The 23,902-nt window shown below is 43.3% G+C and overlaps 1 protein-coding gene, 1 long non-coding RNA gene and 3 other non-coding genes across 6 annotated transcripts in view; 4 read left to right on the top strand and 1 right to left on the bottom strand.

The window, feature by feature from the left end:
- The window catches only part of ZNFX1 (zinc finger NFX1-type containing 1), a 27,953-nt gene extending 7,773 nt beyond the window's left edge, over positions 1-20,180 (bottom strand). The window contains exons 1-10 of one of the 2 annotated variants that reach the window (XM_032604457.1): positions 19,750-20,180; positions 18,372-18,426; positions 17,611-17,725; positions 11,408-13,216; positions 7,356-7,487; positions 5,750-5,898; positions 5,019-5,168; positions 3,598-3,712; positions 2,069-2,319; positions 249-388 (exon numbers count right to left, since the gene is read on the bottom strand). In XM_032604457.1, the coding sequence (XP_032460348.1) occupies positions 249-388; positions 2,069-2,319; positions 3,598-3,712; positions 5,019-5,168; positions 5,750-5,898; positions 7,356-7,487; positions 11,408-13,216; positions 17,611-17,671 (2,807 nt within the window). In that variant the 5' untranslated portion in view covers positions 17,672-17,725; positions 18,372-18,426; positions 19,750-20,180. Of the gene's footprint in view, positions 1-248; positions 389-2,068; positions 2,320-3,597; positions 3,713-5,018; positions 5,169-5,749; positions 5,899-7,355; positions 7,488-11,407; positions 13,217-17,610; positions 17,726-18,310; positions 18,427-19,749 lie in introns of both variants that reach the window. The other variant, XM_032604456.1, reaches the window with a different exon arrangement.
- LOC116739759 lies at positions 20,018-23,902 on the top strand. The gene is made up of 5 exons (XR_004345699.1): positions 20,018-20,514; positions 20,868-20,977; positions 22,336-22,400; positions 22,721-22,801; positions 23,660-23,902. It is a non-coding gene; the product is annotated as an uncharacterized LOC116739759 (long non-coding RNA).
- Positions 20,702-20,792, top strand: LOC116741043. The gene has a single exon (XR_004346019.1). It is a non-coding gene; the product is annotated as a small nucleolar SNORD12/SNORD106 (small nucleolar RNA).
- On the top strand, positions 22,173-22,261 carry LOC116741042. Its single transcript, XR_004346018.1, has one exon. It is a non-coding gene; the product is annotated as a small nucleolar SNORD12/SNORD106 (small nucleolar RNA).
- On the top strand, positions 22,471-22,562 carry LOC116741044. Its single transcript, XR_004346020.1, has one exon. It is a non-coding gene; the product is annotated as a small nucleolar SNORD12/SNORD106 (small nucleolar RNA).

Genomic DNA, 23,902 nt, shown 5'->3' with positions numbered 1-23,902 from the left:
TTGTGGAACTAACTGATTTGTCTTCCTGGATAGCCTCTAAACCCTGTGAGGGTAGAACCAAGCGTGTCTATTCTATCCCATGGCTGCATCTAGCACTCAGCTCAGTGGGGTGTTCAATCAATCGTCGGTTAACACTAATATTGAAGATCTGAAGGGCTTATATTCTAGGAACAGGAAAGGAACCCCCTGGGGAAATTACATGGGCTGGCTGGGGCTGGGGGTAGGTGGGGGTGGGGTGGGCACAGTACCTATAAAGCTGCCAGCGAGAATTCAGGTCCAGCTGCCAAACATCCTGGATTTCATTGGCCTCGGCCTCAGTCATGGTGTTCAGCTTGCGAAGTTCAACCTTCACCTTCTTCTTCATTTTCTTTTTCTGGTTGCGCTGGTTCTGTGGATATCAATACCAGTCAGAGTCACTGAGTAGAGGTGGGCCTGGTTCTAAGCCCGAGGCGGGGGCTAGAGCACATTTAAAAAAGGAGCTGTCATCTCTGATGAACTTCTCTAAGTGTCTCACACTCTCCCAACGGATATTTCGTTGCTAAATGAGGGCTCTGGAGCCAGTTTGTCTGGGTTCAAAGTCCCATCTACCTCTTATATGTTGCGGGACCTAGAGTAAGTTACTGAACCTGAACCTCTATGTGCCTCAGCATCCCCTTCTATAAAATGGGAATAACAACAGTACCTCTTCACAGAGTTGCTGGATTGACTGAAGGAGTAAATACATGGAAAGCACTTTAGAAGAGTGCTGGCACTAGTTATTACTGAACATCTTTGACCACAGTCTGCTTCTCATTCCTAAAACATATGTCATGACAGTAGTGGAGGTGTGTCTCTCTCGTTAAATGCCATACAGGTCCTGCTAAGATGGTCTTAATGCCGTTATATCAAGATAGTACCTTTAACAAGTGGGTAAAAGGCACCATTTTGGAGAAAGTCCTCCCCCCGGTTCTGCATGAGCCTTTAGAAGGACTGGCATGCCAGATAGATGTCACAGTACTATGGACCCCCCTCCGCTTCAAAACCAAACAATTCAACTCCTCCAGAGGCCAGATGGCAGAGACGCCCAATCCATGCTTCCAAGTACTGGGCTCATGGTTCTGTCCCTCACATAGAGATGTTGAACTGAACTAGGAGATCAGATTCAAAGCCAGCAGACTGGAGAAAGCTGCATTCAAAGCTGCCCTTAAAATCCCTTAAATCATCAGTGGGGTTCAGTGTTCTATTGTCAGAGTAAGACACTGTAAATTCTGAGGACCACTGGGTTCTACCAAAGGAAGGAGCAGACAGAAAGTCTGGGCATTTATACTATTCTGGCTCTAAGAGAAATATCAAATTTCAGAGTGATTGAAGGATAAATATTCCATCCAGTCTACATAGCTTACTTCATTCTGTTTTACTTGAATCCTCTAAAATCTTAATGCACAGATTTGTTTGTAGTTGAAAACAGAATATCCATGAAAGCACCAAGCACTGAGACCGTAAGTGTTTGATCTGACTCATATGTGCTGCGCTTCTCTAAAAGTTCAAGAGAAGCACTTGGCTACCTACTTCCTGTCTTTCTAAGTTAGCATTTCTTGCCAGGGCCCCTCTAAAAGGCCATAATTTTTATACTCTTGGAAACTGGACCTATCTTTTTTTTCTTTCTGCAGTACGCGGGCCTCTCACTGCTGTGGCCTCTCCCGTTGCGGAGCACAGGCTCCGGACGCGCAGGCTCAGCGGCCATGGCTCATGGGCCCAGCCGCTCCGCGGCATGTGGGATCTTCCTGGACCGGGGCACGAACCCGCGTCCCCTGCGTCAGCAGGCGGACTCTCAGCCACTGCGCCTCCAGGGGAGCCGTAGCCCTATCTTTACTAGGGTTAGGTTGTAAAAGGGTAAATTAAGCTAATTATGAGGATGAAGTGAATACGGTGCAACAGAAGTGAGTGAAAATCAGGGGCTGTGGTTCTGGTCAGAACAGATGCTCTCAGGCCCGTTAGGAGAGTTACCCACACCCACCTGGCAATAATAACTGAACTCCCATTTCCTACTCTGTTAGGACTTGCAGGGGCTACGAGGAAGTGAGCTTACCTCCCACTCTCCTGCAGCCTGCTCCTGCCCGGCTGCTGTCCCGGGGCCATAGTTGTCTAGCCTCATGGCCAGAAGCACTTTAGCCAACTCCTGTACTGCCCCATTCTCTTCCTTCTTCCGTCGCCGGGGCCTCACCACCTCTTCCTCCTCAATCATCCGGTCTGCTTGAATCAGTTCAGCCTCCTCTGCGATCTCAATCAGCGAACCCTCCTCTTCCCCTTCTTCCTCCTCCTCCTCCCCTTCTGCCTTGGCTAAGAGAGGAAAGCAGTCAGGACAGGGATGGAGACTCTTGAAGCCAAAGGATGAAAAAGGGTACCTATAAGAGCTTAGATGCATGAAGACATTCTTAAGGGGTTTAAGTGGTTACCTCTGGGTAGGGAGATGGGAGGAATGAGAGGGGAGAGAGACTTAGGTTTCCTTGCATACATTTTTGTTACATTTAAAAAATCACATGAATGTATGCCTTTTTAAGGAAGGTTTTACTTATGTCAAATACATATACAAAGGAAAAGTATACAACGTAAATGTGCAACTTAAAGGATTATAAAAGTATATAAAATGAACATCCAAGTACCTTCCACCCAACTTAAGAAGCAGAAAGTTACCAATTTCTTTGAAGACCCTTGTGGGCTCTACTAACCTGAATTCTATATTAGTCATTCCTCCCTTTTAATTTTACCACATATATAATATATATATATCTTCAAACAACAACCATCATCTAGTTTTGACTTTTCTGAGCTCTATATAAATGAAATCATACTGTATATATGAATATTTTCCTATAACTTGCTTTTTTCATTCAGCATGGTTTTTTTTTTTTTTTTTTTTGCGGTATGCAGGCCTCTCACTGTTGTGGCCTCTCCCGTTGCGGAGCACAGGCTCCAGACTCACAGGCTCAGCAGCCATGGCTCACGGGCCCAGCCGCTCTGCAGCATGTGGGATCTTGCCGGACCGGGGCACGAACCCATGTCCCCTGCATCGGCAGGCGGACTCTCAACCACTGCGCCTCCAGGGAAGCCCAAGCATGTTTTTGAGTCATACATATTGCTGTATATGCTGTAATTCAATCCTTTTCACAGTTGTATCCATTATCTGAATAGATTGTAATTTATCCATCTGGTGTACAAATGTGGATGGATATTTGAGTTCCTTCTGCCTTTCTATTATCATAAAGTGGTTTTGCCAATTAATATCGCCATTAGCCTCATATCAGAGTTCCCACTGCTCCACATTCTTTCAATGTGGGATTATATCAAACATTTTAATTTTTGCCAATCTAGTACGTGTGTAATAGTATATCATTGTAGTTTTAATTCCTCTCATTTCTAATGAGCACTTTTCATGTTTATTGACCATGAGGATTTATTTTGTGATGTGCTTATTAAAAGTCTTTTATCTGTTTTCCTATTAAGCTATTGTTTGTCTTTTTCTGATTGATTATAGCGCTTTACTTTTAAGCCCTGCTCTTCTAGTCTTTACCATATTCCACCTTAAGATGTGATTCTAGGTAGACATGCACCTCTTACCTGTATTTTCAGGTCCTGCTGGAGCAACACTTTGGGTGAAAGAACCAACACCTAGACCCAGCCACTCCAGCATCATGGAATGCTTCCAGCCCTGGAAGCAAACCCATTCGCTATTCTGAGGAAAGAATTATTAGTCATGAGAATTCTATGACTAGCATGAGGAAAGGTCTTCTCAAAGGATCAAGAGGTAATTCCCTTAAAATTCTCTTAAAAATGCAACGTTTGAGCAACTGGATCATTTAATATGACTTGCATAGATTTAAAAACAAAAATGTCCTGCCTCTTTTGAAAAAATCAGGAGCTATGGGAGCAATGAGCCTGCATTCCTAAATGGCAACAAATGGCTGAAGTGGGCTGCCGCCACCCCTTTTCCAGTTTGCCTCAGTCCTTGCTACTTCCCAACGCCTCACATCTAGCCTGCTTCAGTCCTTTATAGGACTCTGACTGACCCTTTTAGGCTTTGGGGCTTGAAACCCTGGAAATCACCAACCCATTGATAGTAGAGCTACCATCTCACTGGATTCCCGGCCAACCACTTTACAGAGATCGTGTCAGGTACTTCCCTGGTGGTCCAGTGGTTTAGACTCTGTGCTTCCACTTCAGGGGGCACGGGTTTGATCCCTGGTTGGGGAACTAAGATCCCTGTATGCCGCGCAGTACAGCCAACAAAGAAAAAAAAAAATACACAGATAGCAGATACTTCTTATAATATCCTTTGAAGGCAGGCGTTATTATTATTCCTGCTTGACTGCTGAGGGACCTGAGGATCACACTGGCTCAAGTCACAAGTCTGTGTGACCAGTCTGTCAAGTCCCAGACCCTCTATATGTGCTAGGTTGCCTCGTTATGATTTTGTTTAATTTAACAAGCACTTAGAGCACACTTATTAAATCAAGAGGTTTACAGATATTGACTTGTTTATTCAATAACAATCCTATAAGAATTAAGTTGATCTGTAAGAAACTGCCATTTTTGCAAGTTAAATTTAAAAATACTGGCAATTTCACGGGGTTCAACTTAATGTTATTAGCCACACTTTTTTTTTTTTTTTTTTTTTGCCACGCCTCACAGCTTGCGGGATCTTAGTTCCCCGACCAGGAATGGAACCCGTGTCCCCTGCAGTGGAAGCCTGGAGTCTTAACCACTGGACCTCAAGGGAAGTCCCTATCCCCACTTTATAAAAGGAAACAGGAACAAGAAAATTAAGTAACTTGCCTAGAGCAAAATCAGTATTCACATCCAGCAGACTGGCTCCAGAGTCTTGTTTCTGACTAGTATATTCAGCTGCCTTTTCTCACGAAAAGGAACTTTTCACATCACAGCAGCGTCTTAGCAGATTATAGCTAATGCTTTGGACTTCTACTTCTGCTGCCAAATATGGGGACAAGAGAGATGCTTGTGCCCCACAAGATGACCCCTACCTGTATTGGTCCATTCATCAGGCTTTTCCAGTGTTGGAGGGAGATGTACTTCTCCAGATGCTGTTCCCGTAGTACGCCACGCATGGTGCACTCCAGGGTCTGGGCCCCTTCATGCAGCTCTTGCTCTGACTCTTTCATTTGTGTCATGATCTATCAAGAACAGAGGGAAAGAAATGATGAAGAAGTATCATCATGTCCTAAACTCAGTCTCTGCCTTAAGGGAAAACAAAGCTAACACAGGAACAGCCAGTCTTTAACCAAAGGATTAACATCTAAAATGTCTAAAAACCTCCTACTAACTAGTAAGAAAAGGAAACAAATAATACAACAGAAGAGCAGGCCAAATATTCTGTGGTGGAGACCTCTCTCTTTTTCCTTAGTAATAAGAACTCCAAGTTTTGGTTGGGCACAATGCTGCCCAGCTAGAAGATGATACTTACCTGGTCAACAGGCTGTAAGTAAAAGTGCTATGCGTGGTTTTGGGGAAGTAGCTTTAAGGCCCTGGCAGGGGCTGGGAGGGGTGGTGTGCCCTTTTCTGTCCTTTCCCCATCTTGGATTATGAGGGCAAAGATCACACCGTAGGATTACCCGAATGGAATGCTGGAGGAACCAGGGTCCTTCACAGCTTTGTGGAGCCTCCCTATCTCCCCTGGACCGCCTACCCAGAAAGCCACTGCTATCTTGGTTAGTTCTCCCTTGAGCTACCTCAGATCTCCAAAGCTGGGACTTACACTCATGTAGGCCCTTCGGAGGTGCATGGGGAGGTTGCGGCGGAATTCCCGCTTGTTCCTCAGCTCCCTCAGGGTGAACTGCTTCAGGATTTCACTGTTGCTCCTTCCACCTACCCGCACAATGCTGGTCTTTTGACACTTATAGATGCCTGTGGAGCAAAGGAGAGCATGGCAGAGTTAAGAGGAGCTATGCCGGATTCTCTCAGGTGAGAGCTGTATATGTTTGGGATGTTGTTGCAGCCGGTCCCTTAGGGTACAAACTGGTACTTACAGGGAACCTACCCCACCAGTGAACAAGAAGGCCCCTGAGATGATGTGACCTGAAGAGCAGTAAAGTGTGGTGCTTAAGAGCACAGGCTTTAGAATCAGACACTTGGGGACCCAAGTCTTGTCTGCACACTTACTGCTATGTAACCTGGGGCAGGTTACTTAAGTTGAGCCTCAGTTTCTTTGTCTGTGATTTGAAGACAGTAATACTTTCCTTATAGGGCTATAGTCTGGATAAACGAGAGCGTATCCTTATAGCTCCTAGGGAGGGCCTGGCCCAAAGTAAGCATTAGTAAATGTTCTCTATTATTCACTCTGCAGATATTTACTAATTGCTTATTTGTGCCAGGCATGTGTTAGTTTCTGAAGATACAGTGGTCAAAACACAGGCTCAGTTCCTCATTTGTTCTCATGTCTCACAGTCTACCAGAAAAGATACATATTAAAACATTTTATCATAATAAAACTTAATACTATAAATACATGCTAAAAGTGTATAACAGGGGACCTTAACTAGCTTGGGTGGGGTAGAGATCTAATTTTTAAGGATCTAATTTAAACTGATACTCTAGGAATAAGGAAGATTTAATCTAGGTGAAAGGAGGATATGAAAGAGTGGAAAATAATAGTCTAAGCATTATTTTCCAGAGGAAAAACAAATATTTATTCATTCATTTATGCAATTAGTATTGTTTGAGTGTCTAGTATGTGCCAGGATCTGTGAATATAGCAAGAAACAGGACCAATCCACTTACTGCTTATAGTCTAGGCAGAGACACATACAAATAAACTGGTACATATATGCTAATTAAGTATTTGAAGGAAAAATACAAAAGGAGTCTTAACCTTGTCTGGGGCCAAGAGGGCAAGTCCACATGAAGTGAGACCTGAGGAATCAGCTGGAGCCATCCAGGCTGCATGCATCAAGATGGAGACAGCGGGAGAAAGAAAAAGTACATGCTAGGCAGAGGGAACAGCATGGGCCAAGGGAGAAGCTGGAGGAAGTCAAGAAACTGTAGACAGTCAGGGTTGCTGGAGTTAGAGAGAACAAGGGAAGAGGTAGGAGATGAGGTTCAGAATTAAGCTGGAGCAAACCACACACAGCCTTTCAGGCTGTGGACTCTATCCAAAGAGCAACAGAAAGCTACTGAACTTGCTGATGGTTCAACTACAAATGTCTTAATAGAGAACTTTTTTTTTTGCCACACTGCACAGCCTGCAGGATCTCAGTTCCCTGACCAGGGACTGAACCCGGGCCACAGCAGTGAAAGCCCAGAATCCTAACCTCTAGGCCACCAGGGAACTCCCAACAGAGAACAATTTTGCCTACAGATATTACCTTCCAGAAACTGGTCCAAAGCATGATTAGTATAACACACAACCAAGATGGGGAACTTCTGGAGGCTAATTTGCCAAACAGCCTCGTTGGTTAGAAGGGCCTGAACAATTTTTAGACCCACATAGGTTTTGCCTAAAAAACAAGGAAAAAGGAGAGTTAAAAAACTTAGAGACTTTCTAAAAGGAGTAATTATGTACAGCAAATTATTATTATTATTTTAAAATTTAAGGTAATATATTGAGATGGTTTAAAATCCTAAAGCGCAAATGGGTGTGTTATGTCCTCCTCACTCTTCTGCCCCCAGCCACCTAGTTCCTCTTGGAAGCAACCAGCGTTACTAGTTTCTTGTGTAACTTTCCAGAGGTAGTCATTCTATGCACAAACAAAAACGAATATACAGTCTTTTTCTAGCCTTCCCCCTTCCTTTTTAAAATACAAACAGTAGCAGACTATTTTCACCGTTCTACATCCTGCTTTTTTCATTTAATATAGTTCTCTATCAGTACATAAAAAGAATCCTCTTTTTGTTTTTCAGAGCTGTAAGGCATTTTTTTAGCCAGTTTTCTGTTGATGGACATATACATTGTTTCCAATCTCACATGGCAAATTATTTAGAAATGCTTTTTTTAAAAAATAAATTTATTTATTTTATTTATTTTTGGCTGTGTTGGGTCTTCGTTGCTGAACGCGGGCTTTCTCTAGTTGTGGTGAGCAGGGGCTACTCTTTGTTGTGGTGCACAGGCTTCTCATTGTAGGGCTTCTCTTACTGCAGAGCACAGGCTCTAGGCACACGGGCTTCAGGAGTTGTGGCATGTGGGCTCAGTAGTTCTGGCTCGCGGGCTCTAGAGCGCAGGCTCAGTAGTTGTGGCACACAGGCTTAGTTGCTCCGCGGCATGTGGGATCTTCCCGGACCAGGGCTCGAACCCGTGTCCCCTGCATTGGCAGGTGGATTCTTAACCACTGCACCACCAGGGAAGCCCTAGAAATGCTTTTAATATACCACAGTAGACTTGCCTTTGTGATAAGAGTGAAAAACTCACAGAAATCAACATCGGAGTTAGAGTTATGGGCTCATTAGTAAATGGTCAATAATTAATTGTTTACAAACAGCTAAATTCTTACATTGTGTCAAGCTGAGAAGGTAGCCACTGTCCTAAAAAATACTCAATGTTGAGTGAGCAATACAAGAAAATAAACATTTCAGTACAGCTGAATACTTTTCAGTATAGATAAGTAACAATTTCTTGCTTCCTTTTTTTTCTTCAAATAATATGTATTGAGTGCCAAACAGGTGTTAGACACTGGGTTAGGTGCAAGAAATACAATGGTGAGCAAAACAGCCATGGTTCTTATCTTCCTGGACCTGACAGACTTGCAGAAGAGAAAGATAATCACACAAACACATGTAAAAATCACAAATGTGGGAAATGAGAAATACATGGTACCAAGAAAACAAATAATTGGGATTCTGGCCTACTCAATGAGATTAGAAGAGGCTTCCCTGGGAAAGTGATAACTGAGTAAGAGCAGGCAAGGGGGAATAGAGATGGACTGGTTGGGAGGTTCCTGACATCTTCCAGTGAGTGAGGACAAGGTCTGGCTCCAGCAGTTGAGATAATTACGCAGACTGGGGAGAAGTTTCAGAGATAAACTTGATTGGAACTTGATAATGGTTTGGCTGGGGTGAGGAACAGAAAAGGATAACTCCTATGTTTCTAATTTGGAGGACTGGATGGCTAAGGAGTCCTTCGGAGGAAAGAAAATCTTTATAATTCAATATTTACCCCATCCTCTCCTACTGCTTCCTTCCCCTTAGAATGGATACTTTTCAGGATTTCCACCTCAAAAATGACCCCCTTTGTCACATCCCTCTCAAACTCACAGGTAGGCTGTTTCTTAGTGCTCTGTGTGTGTGTGTGTGTATCAACCCAGCATGAAATGATTATATTACTATACTTGGAGCTAAAGAATCTCAAGTCAAATGATAACATTAGGGGAAATTAGTTGCAACATGCATATTTTGAAAATACAAACAGCTTCTATAAATCAGTAAGAAAAAGAAACCATTCAACAGAAATATGGCAAATACGAAAAGGCAATCTACAGAAACAGTTATATAGATAGCTAATAAAGACAAGAAAGGATATTTAATCTCACTCTTGATTAAAGAAATACAAATTAACCACTGTGATATACATTTCCAGAGGACAATTTGGCACTATCTATTAAAATTACTAATTCACATATTCTTTGATTCAGTTAGGGATTTCTCTCCTGGATATACTCTGCTTCTGTGTGAAATGACTCACAAACAAGGTTATTCACTGACCTATTGTTTGTATCAGTAAATCTTTCCATAGGGAACTGGTTAAAGAGATTATGAGCTATCTATACAATGGAATATTATGCAGCCACAAACAGGACTGAGATAATACTTATGCACCAGTATGAAAGGATCACCAATGTGTTTTATAAGTGAGCAAAGCAAAACACATGCAAAGTGTTTTCTAGCATAGTCAGTCAAAAAAAAGTGGGGGGAAATAAATATAAGTATGCATTTGCTTGAATATTCATAGACTATCTCGGGAAGGATAAACAGGAAGACTATAACATTGCTTTAGATAAAGGAACTGAGTGGGATGGTGGGAGGAGAGAGACGTGGAATTTTTAAAATATTTGAACCATTTTTTATTAAAACATAAAGTTAAAATTAATAATGAGCCAAAAACTCTAACCTCTCAGATCAGCAAAAACTGCTGATGAGCAAACATTGATAACATACAACAATGCTGGAAAGTATATAAGGAAATGGGAACACTAATTCATTCTCGGTGGCAGTACAAACTGGTACATCCTTTTTCTTCTTCTAAAGCCCTGAAAGCATCACTTTAATTATGCAGATTTTCCCATCATATGGGTGTTTCTTATCAGAAAGAACTTTGCATTTTGTTACATTAATTTTTTATCATGAGTTGCCATTCTTTTATCGTCATTTTTAAAGAACCTCTTCCTGTTTTGTTTTTTATTTTTTAAATATTCTTTTGGGAGGGTAATTTAGCAGTACCTACCCTAACTATTAATGTGAATTCCCACGTTAGGAAAAAAACTACAGAAATAATAAGCAGAGTACTCAGAGATAAACACACACAGATATAGATTATGAATACTTATTAAGCACTGTCTATGAAACCAAAAAAAAAAAATCTTGGTGCATTCATGCCATGAATGCAGGCATGGTAAAAAAGAGTGAGGTATATTTCTAAATGTGACTGTAGTGTAAAGAATGTAAAAATATCCGTACATGTTATATACATATATATAAACTGTAGGCCAATATACAGAGCATAATCTTGTTTTTGCTATTTAAAAAATAGGAAAAGTGTGCTATGTAAACATATAAATACCCATAAAGGCACAAAGATATATCAGTTTTAACTTTGGAAAACATCTCAAAAGACACATGTCAAACTGCTAATAGTAGCTATCATCTCAGAGGAGGATTAGAGAGTGGCACACAGGGAGGAAGATGTAGGGAGGTATATTTCCAAGAGAAGAGAGAGAGAAGCCAGGAGCCGGCTTCTAGACTGCCTGAGTTCTAGTCTTAGGTCTGTCACTTGTCGTCTGTGTGAGCTTCAACATATTATTCAACCTCTCTTTGCCTTAGTTTTTTTCATCTGTAAAATGGAATGGTTTCTACCTCACAGAGTTGCAATGAGTTAACAGATGCAAATCATATACAGCAGTATTTGGTGTCCAGTGCTATTATACACCTGATATTATTTAACTTAAATTTATATAAGATCAAGCAAATTAATATAGCCTGCAACGGAGCAGAAGTAATGCATCTCCCTAAGTCTGACCCCTCAGCAGTCTTACTACGCATACCAATGGATCCTCACTGGAAAATCACTATGAGAAGCTGCTTTTTCAACAAGTTCAATGCCCATTTCAGGGGAATGTTTTAAACTGAGACATTCCAGAAACCTAGAGTCAAGCCTCCCTTGCCTATCTCATAGGGCAGATGTCATGTGCTCTGAAAAATTTTCTCTTACCTGTTCCAGGAGGTCCTTGAATAATAGCCAGTTCTCTTGTGAGAGCAAACTGCAAGGCTTCCATCTGGGAGTCATCCAGCTTCAGGGTTTCTTTTGAGGGCCACTGGCTGGGGTCTAAGACATTAACTCTGGAATGTCTCAAGCCCTCAGTATTCCTCAGAGATTCCCCAGTGGCAGAGGGATTCTTTATTAAGGGAGTGAAATCATATCTGCCCCCCATTAGCAAGTACCTTGGCTCCTTCACATAAGAGTCACATTCCACGATGTTCCTCTGGAAGGGGACGTCTTCCTCTTGGACTTCCTGGAGTCCTTCCAGGACGTGCCTATAGGCCTCAAAGTATGCAGTTGTCTCCACCATGAGGAAAGAGTCAGAGGGCTGGACATCTGTTAGCAGCTGTTGGCTCTGCTCATTGAAGCAGAGCTGGACAATTCCTCGGCAGAGATCTTCCTGCTCCCGATTAGACACGGTGGCAAAAAGAAACGTCTCAAAGTTGTCCTTGGACATGCACACCAAGGACCCATAGAGCAATCGCTTGGAGTTCTGCCAGCGAACAAACTTCAGTGGTTTTGTGTCAAATTGCACCTTGTAGACAATGCCTGTTGACGAACACACGGGGGTGATAATCCTGGTATCAAAGTAGATTCGGATGTCATCAAACTTTCTCTTCCTCAGGCCTTGGTCTTCAAAGCTTTGGAGAAGTTCCAAAATGCCCTCCCGCAGGGGTCTGACAAAATCCTCTCGCAGGAGTCGGAAGTGGGTATCCAGATAGATAGCAGTGCTGTCGTATTTTCCAGAAATGATGTTGGGGCGAAGGAATGGCCTCTCATCCAAGTGCACTTCATTGTAAGTGGGGTAAATGGGCATGGTCCGGTAGCTCTCAACATGGTCTTCTGCCTCAGGCTGCACGAGAGTGTAGGTGTCCACTCTTAAAGTGCCCTCTCGTCTCTTTTCCTGCAGATGTTTGATGATGGTCTGGACCTTTTCCAGGTTCTTCTCTGTCTCTTCTCCTATGTCAACACCAGAGGCTCTCAAAGCATTAAGAGAAGCTGGCAGGAGAGAAATGAGCATGGAAGTTTCCTGCACAGAGCTGGCAGGGAAGACACTTACAAGGTCCTGGAGGAGGGAGATGATGTTGCTAATGTGTTCTGGATACTGGTTTCGAACATGGGGGATGGATTCAGTGCTCATCCCTACCACATAAGCCGGCAAGCAGACTCTGAGGAATGTGGAATTCTTCAATATGCCCAGAACATGGAGAACGCTGTGGCGGTCCATTTTGGAACTGCAAGCCTTCCGAAGAACTTGGCAGATGAGCTCAAGGAAGTTGGACTTCATAAAAGAATGAGACAAGAGCTCCTTCAGTCCTAAACTTGTGGCAAGTGTGATGACCACCTCAGAGGGATCTTTCTGCAGAAGACTTTCTAGGAACTTGTAGCCCAGTTTCTTCACCTGCTGTGGCTGTTCTGCAGGCTTTTGGTGGGGGTTCCGCCACTGCTGAAAGTTTTCACCGGATCGTGGTGGTCTGCGGTTCCTTCCCTCCTGGTTGCCATTTCTCTGCCTGGTGTCATTTTCCTGACCATGTCTTTGGCCTCTAGGTTCATCACTGGCATGCCCCTCCTGGTTTCTCCTTCCCTGATGTGGGTTCCTGCCCACTGCCCCAAACCTCTCTTCTCTTTGCCGATGAGGAACAGGATGGTTGTTGGCCCTAGGATGCCTTGCGGGCTGGTTGGCTCCTCCTCTGAGAGCACTGGCCGGTGGATTATCGGCCTGATTTCTAGCTCTTGGTGGTAATTCTCCATCCACAGGCCCTAAACACAATGGGAATTTGGGGTAAGCACAATGATATGGACATACTTTCATTTTCCAAAACAACTAAGGAGCTTAGGTTTTATTTGGAGAGAAAAAAGGTTTCCGACCAAGTCGTGATAAATATAAACTAGTTTACAATGGTTGTTGTATATATTACAAAAATATTGTTTTTTCAAAGGGTGCAAAAGAAAAAATAAACATTTGTTGAGTGCCTAATACATGATAGAGGATAACTATTCATTTAATTCTCACAAGCTGGGATTATTTCAGAGGCTCAAAAAGGTCAACTCATTGCTTTCAGTCTCTTGGCAGTGCCGAACAACAGTGAGAGCATGAGTTTCACAGCTAAACAGACCTGGTTCAAACCTTGGTCTAGGTACTTCCTTACTGTATAACCTTGGCTAAGTTGCATAATTTCTCTAAGCTTCACCATCTGGGTTGCTGTAAAGATTAAATGTTTATAAAATGCTTAGTATACTACCTGACACATAAAAAGCTCTCATTAATGTTAATTACTAACAGAAATACTAATAATTTTTTATTGGGAATACCCTACTGATCTCTAGGGCCATTCGTTCTGCCTCTAAACAATTAGGTCATAGGCAACAGAGACGTCAAATGGGATAAAACCATAAAGGGAAATGCTTTTTGAACCTTCCTCAGCATCAGATGGCAAAGGGGAAGGTAGGGCTTCCTTTACCAAGATGTTCTTGAGCCAAATAATAGATTGTGAAGGAAACTGAAAAATAAAACTCAAGTTCTATTTCAGGAAACTGAGAAATGAAACTCAAACTGTGATTCAGGAAACTGAAAAATGAAAATTAACTTTTCCTCCTTTCTGCAGCACGAGTTCATCGACCTAGTACTTATCTATTCCCAAGCCTCACACAAGGAGGTGTGGGGAGAAGGAGGAGACATACCCAGCACACACAGGAAAGCTACCATCATCCTGTGGCTGAAGCTGAATTTGTCTTCCTTGATCTGCCACACATTTCATAAGTGACCTTGGCCAACATACCCAAGCCCTTTTTGTTTCAATTTCCTTTTCTCTAAAACTGATTCTAAAGCTGACCCAACTTAGCAGAATGACTTGGAGATTTTAAGAACAAATAAACAAAAGAAGACTGCATGCCATGATTGGATGATAACAAATGTTATGAAAGTTTCAAATGCACATCATATTCAAGATGATTGTACCATTTCATGCCATCAGATCCTAATTCCACTAATGTACATTTCCTTGTTTTGTATGTTGTCAAGAAAATTTTAATGTGACAAGATAAAGGAAAGTTTGGTAAAATATAAATACTGTAATACTGAACTTTAAATTTTTATAATTGTTACTTTTATATTTACTTTTCAAACTCCCAAGACATCATAAGAAAGTCCTACTTTTAATAATCTGATCTGGGGCTTCCTTGGTGGCGCAGTGGTTGAGAGTCCGCCTGCCGATGCAGGGGACGCGGGTTCGTGCCCCGGTCTGGGAAGATCCCACATGCCGCGGAGCGGCTGGGCCCGTGAGCCATGGCCGCTGAGCCTGCGCGTCCGGAGCCTGTGCTCCGCAACTGGAGAGGCCAGAACAGTGAGAGGCCCGCGTACCGCAAAAAAAAAAAAAAAAAAAAATAATCTGATCTGATTAGAAGACTCAGTGTTTTGGAAGAATGGAAAATTGTATCATTTCTCATCCTTTCAACATTCACATAGCTCATAAAATAAAGTTCTACAGTTCTTCCTCATTCGTTCCATGACTGATACTCAGAAGACATGTTGCAAACTTAGGGAAAGGCAAGAATCCATTCAGTTTAGTTTCATTTTAGAAAGTTCTGAGCAAACAGAATAATCACTACAGTAGAGTGATGCTTTCGGAAATAACTTTGCTTTGGTGCCTAGGACTCTAGACATGTACTATCAAATACACGGTGACTAGCTATGTGTAGTTATTAAGCATCTTAAACATGACTAGTCTGAATTAAGATGTGTAAAATGACACATGGAATTTTAAAGACTTAACAGCAAAACATGTTAAATACCTCATTAAAATTTTTTATATTGATAACATCTTAAAATTATAATATTTGAATATTTGGGGGAGTCAATACAAATATTAAGATTATTAAAGTACTATGAACACTAATTAGAAAAGGTATGTGCACCCCTAGGTTCATTGCGGCATTATTTACAATAGCCAAGATACAGAAGCAGCCTAAGTGCCCATCAACAGAGGAATGAATAAAGATGTGGGGTGTACACAAACACACACACACACTATATATATACACATACACATATATATATAAAACGGAATACTACTCATTCATAAGAGAATGAAATCTTACCATCTGCAACAACATGGATGGACCTAGAGGGCATTACGCTAAATAAGACAGAGAAAGACAAATACTGTATGATTTTACTTATATGTGGAATCTAAAAAACCAAAGAAATGAACAAACACAAAAAAACAGAAACAGAGTTACAGATACAGAAAATAAACAGGTGGTTACCAGAGGGAAGGGAGGTAGGGGGACAAGATAAATAGATGAGGCAAATTAAGAGGTACAAACTTACAGTTGCAAAATAAATGCATCATGGGTATGAAATGTACAGTGTGGGGCATATAGTCAACAATTATGTTATATCTTTGTATGGTAACAGATTGTGTAACTAGACTTATTGTGATTATTTTGAAATACATAGAAATACTGAATCATTATGTTGTGTAACAGGAACTAACATAATGTTGTAGGTCAATTATACTTCAAAAACAAAGTCATAGAAAAGGAGATCAGATTTGTGGTTTCCCGAGGCAAGGAGTTGGGGGAGGGGAAAATGGATGAAGGAGTCAAAAGGTACACACTTCCAGTTATAAGATAGATAAGTACTAGGGATATAAGGTACAACATGATAAATGTAATTAACACCATTATATATTATATAGGAAAGTTGTTAAGAGAGTAAATCCTAAGAATTCTCATCACAAGGAAAAAATTTTTTTCTATTTCTTTAATTTTGTATCTATATGAGATGACAAATGTTCACTAAACTTATTTCAGTAATCATTTCATGATACATGTAAGTCAAATCATTTATGCTGTACACCTTAAACTTACACAGTGCTGTATGTCAATTATATTTCAATAAAACTGGAAAGAAAAAAAACTCCAAGAAAAGTACTATAATAGTAAAATATATTCAATTATAATAAAATATTATTTGGATATACTGGCTTAAATAAGACAAATACCAAATTTTATTATATTAATAAAGTTTTTAAAATGTATATTACCTGTTTCTTTTTGTTTTTCATGATGCTACTAGAAAATTAAAAATTAAGTTTTGGGCTTGCATTATGTTTCTACTGGATAAAGCTCCTCTAAACCAGTTACTTCCGGGGACTTCCCTGGTGGTCCAGTGGCTAAGACTCTGCGCTCCCAATGCAGGGGACCCAGGTTCGATCCCAGTCAGGGAACAAGATCCCACGTGCTGCAACTAAGACCTGGCGCAGCCAAATAAATAAATATTAAAAAAAACCCCAAAACAGTTATTTCCATTTCTGACACCTCAACACTACCTTTGCTAAAGTGAACTGCACCCATTTAGAAGCTCTCTTAAGGAAAGGGGACGGTCGTCTAGTCTGAGTCATTCATGTTGTAGCTAGGGAATAAACCATTCTCTCTTTTTTTTTTTTTGGGCCATGCTGTGTGGCTTGCAGGACCCTAGTTCCCCAACCAGGGACTGAACCTGGGCCTTGGCAGCGAAAGCATCAAGTCCTAACCACTGGGCCATCTGGGAATTCCCAGGAATAAACCATTCTTTACTTGAGAGATGCAGTCTATTTTGGTGGGCCTGCTCATTCATAAGTAACTCAATTTCCTTCCCATTACAGATTTTCTTCAACTTACAACTGGGTTACTTCCCAATAAACCCACTGTAGGTTGAAAACATTAAGTCGAAAAAGCATTTAATACACCTGATCTATCAACCATCATAGCTTAGCAAAGCCTACCTTAACATGTGCTCAGAACATTTACATGAGCCTACCGTTGGGCAAACTCATCTAACACAAAGTTTAGTTTATAACAAAGTGTTGAATATCTCATGTAATTTACTGAATAACGTACTGAAAGAACAGGATCGTTGTCTGGGTACAGAATGGTTGTAAGTGTATTAGCTGTTTATCCTTGGGACAGAGTGGCTGACCGGGAGCTGCAGCTCACTGCCGCTGCCCAACATCACAAGACAGTATCTTACCCAGGAAAAGTTCAAAATTCAAAATTTGAAGTATGGTTTCTACTGAATGCATATTGCTTTTGGACCATGTTGCAAAGTCAAAAAATCATAAGTGGAACCATCATCAGTCTGGGACCATCTGAAGGTAGAAACCCTCGCTCACCTCTGTGGTTAATATGAGGATTCCTGGGCCGGGCCTCCGGACAAGGTCTTCGGTCCTCCATGACTGAGTCACCTGATTTCTTCCACGTTCACGTTACTTTCAGTTGTCTGGAAGTCTGCACAGGTTGACAGTTATCAGTGCCTTTTGAAATACAGCATCCAGCAGGAAAAAAACCCAAATAGTATCAGGCTAATCCTTTCTACCTCTACATCTTAATGATTCGTTAATTAAGAGTCAAACATAGATTTTAATCATGTGCACAAGTGTTCAATTCTGCGAATGCTCAATTGTGATACAAAACACTAAATTCACAATTTAGGATCAAATTTCAAAGGATCAAATTCCCCCTTCCCTTTATCCTTGTACTTTCTTGGGGTTAAGGGAGTGTCATCAATTCCCATTCAAAACTCCTGTTTGGTTTATGCCTTTAGCCAAGATACTTAACCAGTTGCTAGGTTTCACTTTCCTCTCCTATAAAGCAAACAAATATTGTTGCCACGACAGAAAGAAGTACATTTTTATTAACCCCCAAACCATGTATTTACCATTCCATCCAGCATTTATACTATATAATACTCTATAGCTTACAGTACTCTATAGTACATAAATAATTAGTGAGCAGTTGTCCCTATACTACTCTTTGGAACACAGCCAAACTGATTAAGTCCTCCGCTCTATTGAATCAAGAGAAAGAAATTACGTTTCAATAACCAGGAGGCTTAGCATCTACAGGATGCTGTTTCCTCAGGACAGCTAGATACCTGCAGTTCTTTCCTTCTTCTCTTTCTTCTATCTTGATGGTTTTCGACAGTAGTCCTGTAAGAGAAAGAGGAAGCCCCTTATAAGGAAACTTCTCCATCCTACTCATACACATCATGTGGGCTGGGGCTAGGGAAAGAGTGGCTAACTGAGAGTCCTCAGCAAAGGGACTTTTTCGACTGTCCCTTTCACTGAGTTTTAAAACATTCATAGTCGGAAACTGTGAATAGATCTGGCATTACATGAGGAGTAGCTTTTACCCTCATCAGAGAAAGGAGTCCCTTTCCTTCCTGCTGGGAATATTTTTGGTAATCTCATCCCTCATCTTCTCAAACCCAGCTCTCATGGCACAGGTTCAATATTTAGAGAGTCTTTTGTTTGTTTGTCTCATTAGAAAAAAATGCTCGGAGGAAAATTCCTTCTTCCTCTTGTTGAATAGAAACTCACAAATTTTCTGGGATAAAAGAAACAAGAAAAGAAAAAAGAAAGGCAAGGAAAGGGAGGAGCAGAGAGGAACAGGAAATGCTACCACAAAAGCAGAATCGAACGGGTTTCTTTGGGAATCAAGGCCTATAAAGGCAGGATGAAGAAAATCAGTGATGGTCAAGCTGCTGTAGTGGTTAAATTAGAGAGGAATATTAATTACCAGGATGGGATGAAAGAGGTTAGAGCTGGGTTTCAGGGGGAAGTCTCCAGGGTCCTGAGAGAGTATAAGAAAGGATGGAGGAGTCCCTGTCACCCAGGCGCCAGCAGGTCCTGATGGAGATACTGTAGGGTCAAGGGAGAACCAGGGCTGTGTGCGGCAGTGAAGAAGCTGCCAGGGCAAAGCTGAAGCGGGGAGCCGCTGGGGAGGTGGGGGACAGTGGAAGAGGTTTGGGGGCCTCAAGGAGAGGGTGGGGCGGAGCTCAGCTGGGGGCTGTTTGCTAAAATGATGAAGGCCTGGAAATAGGAGTGGGGAGTCTAGGTGCGGAGAGTGGTTGTACAGAATGGGGATGAATGAGGTGATGATGGGAGCTGAGGACGCTGGAAGATGAAGGGGGAGCTGTGGCAGAAAATGAGGATGGAGATGGGACAACAGAGGAGAGCTAGGTGATGAGGCTGGAGGCGGAGGTGGTGATGGAGGCGCTGAGGGGGCTAAGAGGGGCGCTGAGGAGAGGGATCAGGGGCTCAGGTGGGTGATGGGGGCGCTGAGAAGGTGACGGGTACTGAGGCGGTGACGGGTGCTGAAGCGAGTGATGGGGGCGCGGGGGCTGAGGAGGTGGCGGGGGCGCTGAGGCGGGCGTCGGGGCAAAAGTGGCAGTGGAGGGGCGGCGCGGGCGCCGGGGGTCGCGGCGGGCGGGAGCAAATGCATGACCGGGGTGCGGGGCGGGGGTCGCTCACCGGGCTCCAGCGCGTCCTCTCTCTGCCAGCGAAGCCGCCGCCGCCGCCGCCGCCGACTGGTGCTCGGACTCGGGCCCAAGCAGGTCAGCGGCCCCGCCCGGCGCAGCTTACTTTCGGTTTCCTTTCCCCGCAGACACTGGGCGGGCCGAGGGGCCGGCCCAGAGGAGGAGGGAGGGGAGCAGGAGGAGGCCTGGGACGGCGAGCGAGGGGGCCGGGCCCTGGCGCAGCCGGCGCCCCCGCCCTTAGGACCGGCAGGGGCGGTTGGACCCGCGGGCGTCGCCTCAGCTCCCCGCGGTGGCGGGGCAGGCGGTCTTGGGCCGGCGCCGCTGAGGGGAGGGGACTGCGGGGGGCGGCTTAACGGCACCCGAGGCCGTTGCAGGCCTCAGCCGTACCCAAAGGAGCGGGGACCCAGCGGACAGCTTGGTGCGTGTGAAGCGCGACATGGCGGCGAGGCCGACGAGCCCGGGTGGCCTCGTGTGTACCGGGAAGGGGCGGGGCTAGTGTGGCCTTGACAACCATTAGGCTTCCTCCGCCTGGGCGGCGCGGCGACTACATTTCCCAGAGGGCCTCGCGTGGCGCGGCTTTGGGGGCGGGGAGGAAGCGCCTCGGGTCCAGTGCGCAGGCGTGAGTCCCCTTTGGTTATATAAGGGAGGCTTTGGAGCTTCTTGTTCTTTTCCGTCCTCGGTGCTGTCTCTTCGACTTAGCTCCTGTGTTTCTCCTCCCGTGTCGTCCCATCCCGGCAACCAGGGTTTACTACTGTATGTGGTGAGTGGAAACCTCGCTTCGAGATCTCTGTGCCTCTTTTTCCCTTTTTTGTGCGGTCGCCCCTACCGGTGGCCCCCTCTCCTCGTGGTTGCCTCTGCTCTGACTCTAAATAGGCCTCAGCGCCTTTGGGGAGATCAGTTAGAGCTGGAAAAGCCCGCGCCTTGTGCTCGGGCCTGAGGAGTCTTCGGCTGGTGTAAATGATGACTTCACTTTTTTCCCCGTCAGATCGACAATGCTGATGTCTTTGAATACTTGCCAGTTAGTTCTGAGACACCGGCCTCAAAAGGCACTGCCATGTTCTCTTCCGACTGTGGGAAAATGGCGCTTGATGACCTTTCTTTGTTGGTTCGCAGGTTTGCGCGATCACAGCATACAGAATGGATCTTGGAGGAAGGGGTCCCTGCTGGGCCTTCAAGGAAACCACGTGTAGACATGAACAACCTTCAATCTCCTGACCTCTGGAGTAAGCATTTGTCTTTGGCCTATTGTAAGAAACGCATGCTCTGAAGAGCCTCTTAGTTTGCTAGGCAGCTTGGAGGGAAAGAAAAGATGATTAAGGGCAGCCAATTAGCATATTTTAGTTACTAGGTTTTCTTTGAGGTGTTCTGGGTGCTTGGTTTTATTATAATTCACAAAAACATACCTTATTACAAAGTGAAATAAGTGAACTATCTCTTGAAAGTGAATAGGTGTTAAATTTTAAATGTCTTTGTAATGCTCTTTAAGGCACATTTTCAGATGCCATTCCTTCACTTGTTTCTTAATAAACAGCTTTCTTTTATACTTAAGCTTCCAAGTGGATGGATAATGTGATGACATTTAAAAAAAATTTTATTGGTGTAGAGTTGCTCTACAATGTTGTGTTAGTTTCGGGTGTACAGCAAAGTGAATCAGTTACATGTATACATATATCCCCTCTTTTCAGATTTATTTCCCATTTAGGTGTGATGACATTTTTAAGGAAAGCCAAATGTGTTTCTGTTGGCCTATTTGCTTTAATTACCAACTCCTTAACTGAGTCCAGAAATGCACTTTAAGGGTGGGACTTGGACGAAGTGTTCCTTAAACCTTGTTGTCCCAGAGTATTAAGTCGCGTTTTAAGTGATGACATCTTGCATTAAAATGTAACATCCTAACACATAGTCGAAACCCTGCAGTCACCTAAGTAAAAGCCAGCCATTTCCCCACAATTCTTGCCAGCCACACTGGCCTCTATCAAATGTAAGCACAGAAGGCAGAGGTATTTGTCTTAGCTACTATCTTATTGCCGAGAAAAGGACACAGAAGTGCTGAAATACTGCATGAAGTTTAAGGTAGAGAAACAGACGAACCAAATCTTATTCCTAGTTCAGGGTTCCTTCTTTTTTTCTTCCTTCCCTCCCTCCCTCCCTTCCCTCCCTTCTTTCATTGGGCGTTCATTGCTGCGCACAGGCTTTCTCTAGTTGGGGCAAGCGGGGGCTGCTCTTCGTTGCGGTGCTCAGACTCTAGGTGTGTGGGCTTCAGTAGTTGTGGCACAAGGGCTTAGTTGCTGCGCGGAATGTGGGATCTTCCCGAACCAGGGCTCGAACCCATGTACCCTGCAGTGGCGGGCGGATCCTTAACTACTGCACCACCAGGGAAGTCCCCAGGGTTCTTTCTGTAGAGGCGAAAAGCTTCCTGCTGGCATAAATGATGACTGAACTTTTTTCCCCGACAGATCGACCATGTTGATCTAACTTCTCTAAGCCAGTTTGTCTGATATGCCAGCTTGAGCATCTCTTCTGTCCCCCACTCCTTTGGGTATCTAGCTGACTGGCGGTCATGTTTCTGTTTTCATCTCAGGTTCACTGTTGGCAGAAAGCAGACTTTGAATGGACCATGATGGATCCAGGATTGGGAGAGAATTGGTAAGTCACGTCCATTATTAACTGCTTTTCTTGAAAGAGGTTATCGCCATTGCTTTCTACTTTCTGTATGGCCATTGCAGCTGATGACTTAACTTTTTTCCCTGTCAGATCGACCCTGTTGATCTAACTGAACTATTAGCCAGTTTTGTCTGATGCATTGGCCACAGAGATAACTTCTGTATATCTGTTTTCTGCTTGACCACCAACAGACTACTTTCTGTGGGGCTTTTTTTAGTGGGAATTGGGCTTGCCCTATGGGGTTTTTCCCTCTTCCATCATTCAAGTCATTTATCTTGGCTTCATCTGTTAACTTCCTACAGGACCGGAGCCCTTTGTGCATCAGGGCATAAGTAGGTTGATTGCAGCCTGATCTCAGCTTGGTTCAGTCTGTCCTGTGACAGGTGAGGTTTCTGCAAATTGTTATCTAGGTATTAACCCCTCCTTAGTAAAATGATTACTAAATGTGCTCAGGGTAGAGAGGTGTTGGGTTTGTCCACTTGGGAGTAACCTGAGTACCCAGTTCCAAGTTGGGTAAAACGGGAGGGGAAGATCGTGTCCTTGGCAGTACTGTTGACCTATTGGTACTACCAGGTCTTTCCCTAAGAAAGGGGGGAAAATTTAAATGAAAACTTAATTCTGCCTTGGCAGATAATACGAGATGAGGAGCTCCAAGCCATCTTTTGAGTTGAGATTGAAATTGGTTGTAATTTTTTTGGAAAGGTTGAATTCTTCACACTGTTAGCTGGAAGCCAACCTCAGTTCCTTACCCCATGGGTAAGGAACACAGTGGCTTGCTGCATCACAGTGAGCAAGCCAAGGAGACAGGCAGTCTCTATCTCCTGCCTCCTTTCTTTTTTAAACAAATAACACTTTGTATCCCTAATGTCTGCTTATCCACTTTATATTTCAGATGCCCCCATTTGTCCCTAAAGTATCTTTTGAATGAGCTTCATTTGTGTTAAGTCCCTCTAGAATCAACATAACTTTTGGTGTGGTCCTGGGTATGTCTCCCTTACCTCTATTTACTGTACCTAGAAAGGCTATAGATTGATGATGAACATTTTGACGTTATCAGGAACAACACAGACTTCAGTGAGGTGCCAGACTCGAGGTTGGAAGTCTCTCCTTGGTCTGGTACTTAATTCAACATCCACCTAGTTCCTGAAGTCTAGATACTTCCACATCCCAAACAAGTAGCTGTTTATATCAGTTTACATCAGAATGAAGTCCTGATGTTGATGTATCTTTTTTCTTTTAAGGAGTTTCTCAACTGTGGAGTTGGAATGCAAGGTCTCTTGGAAAAAGATGACCCTGTTTACTGAGAAAGCATGAAGGTTCCGGTTGAATCAGTCTCATAAGGTTGCTGTGTAACCTGAGTGTCCAGAGCTGAAAAGCCTCTGGCTGTTTTGAAGAATCAAGTATTATATTAAACTTAGGTAAAAATTTCTTAACTTTGTAGCCTTCCTATCTGGAGAAGGAAAATAAAATCCTTTGAATCAAAA

This window comes from Phocoena sinus, chromosome 15, assembly GCF_008692025.1.
Source record: "Phocoena sinus isolate mPhoSin1 chromosome 15, mPhoSin1.pri, whole genome shotgun sequence".
Taxonomy (NCBI): domain Eukaryota; kingdom Metazoa; phylum Chordata; class Mammalia; order Artiodactyla; family Phocoenidae; genus Phocoena; species Phocoena sinus.
The sequence above is the reverse complement of the archived record's forward strand: the minus strand, read 5'-3'. Positions and strand labels throughout refer to the sequence as shown.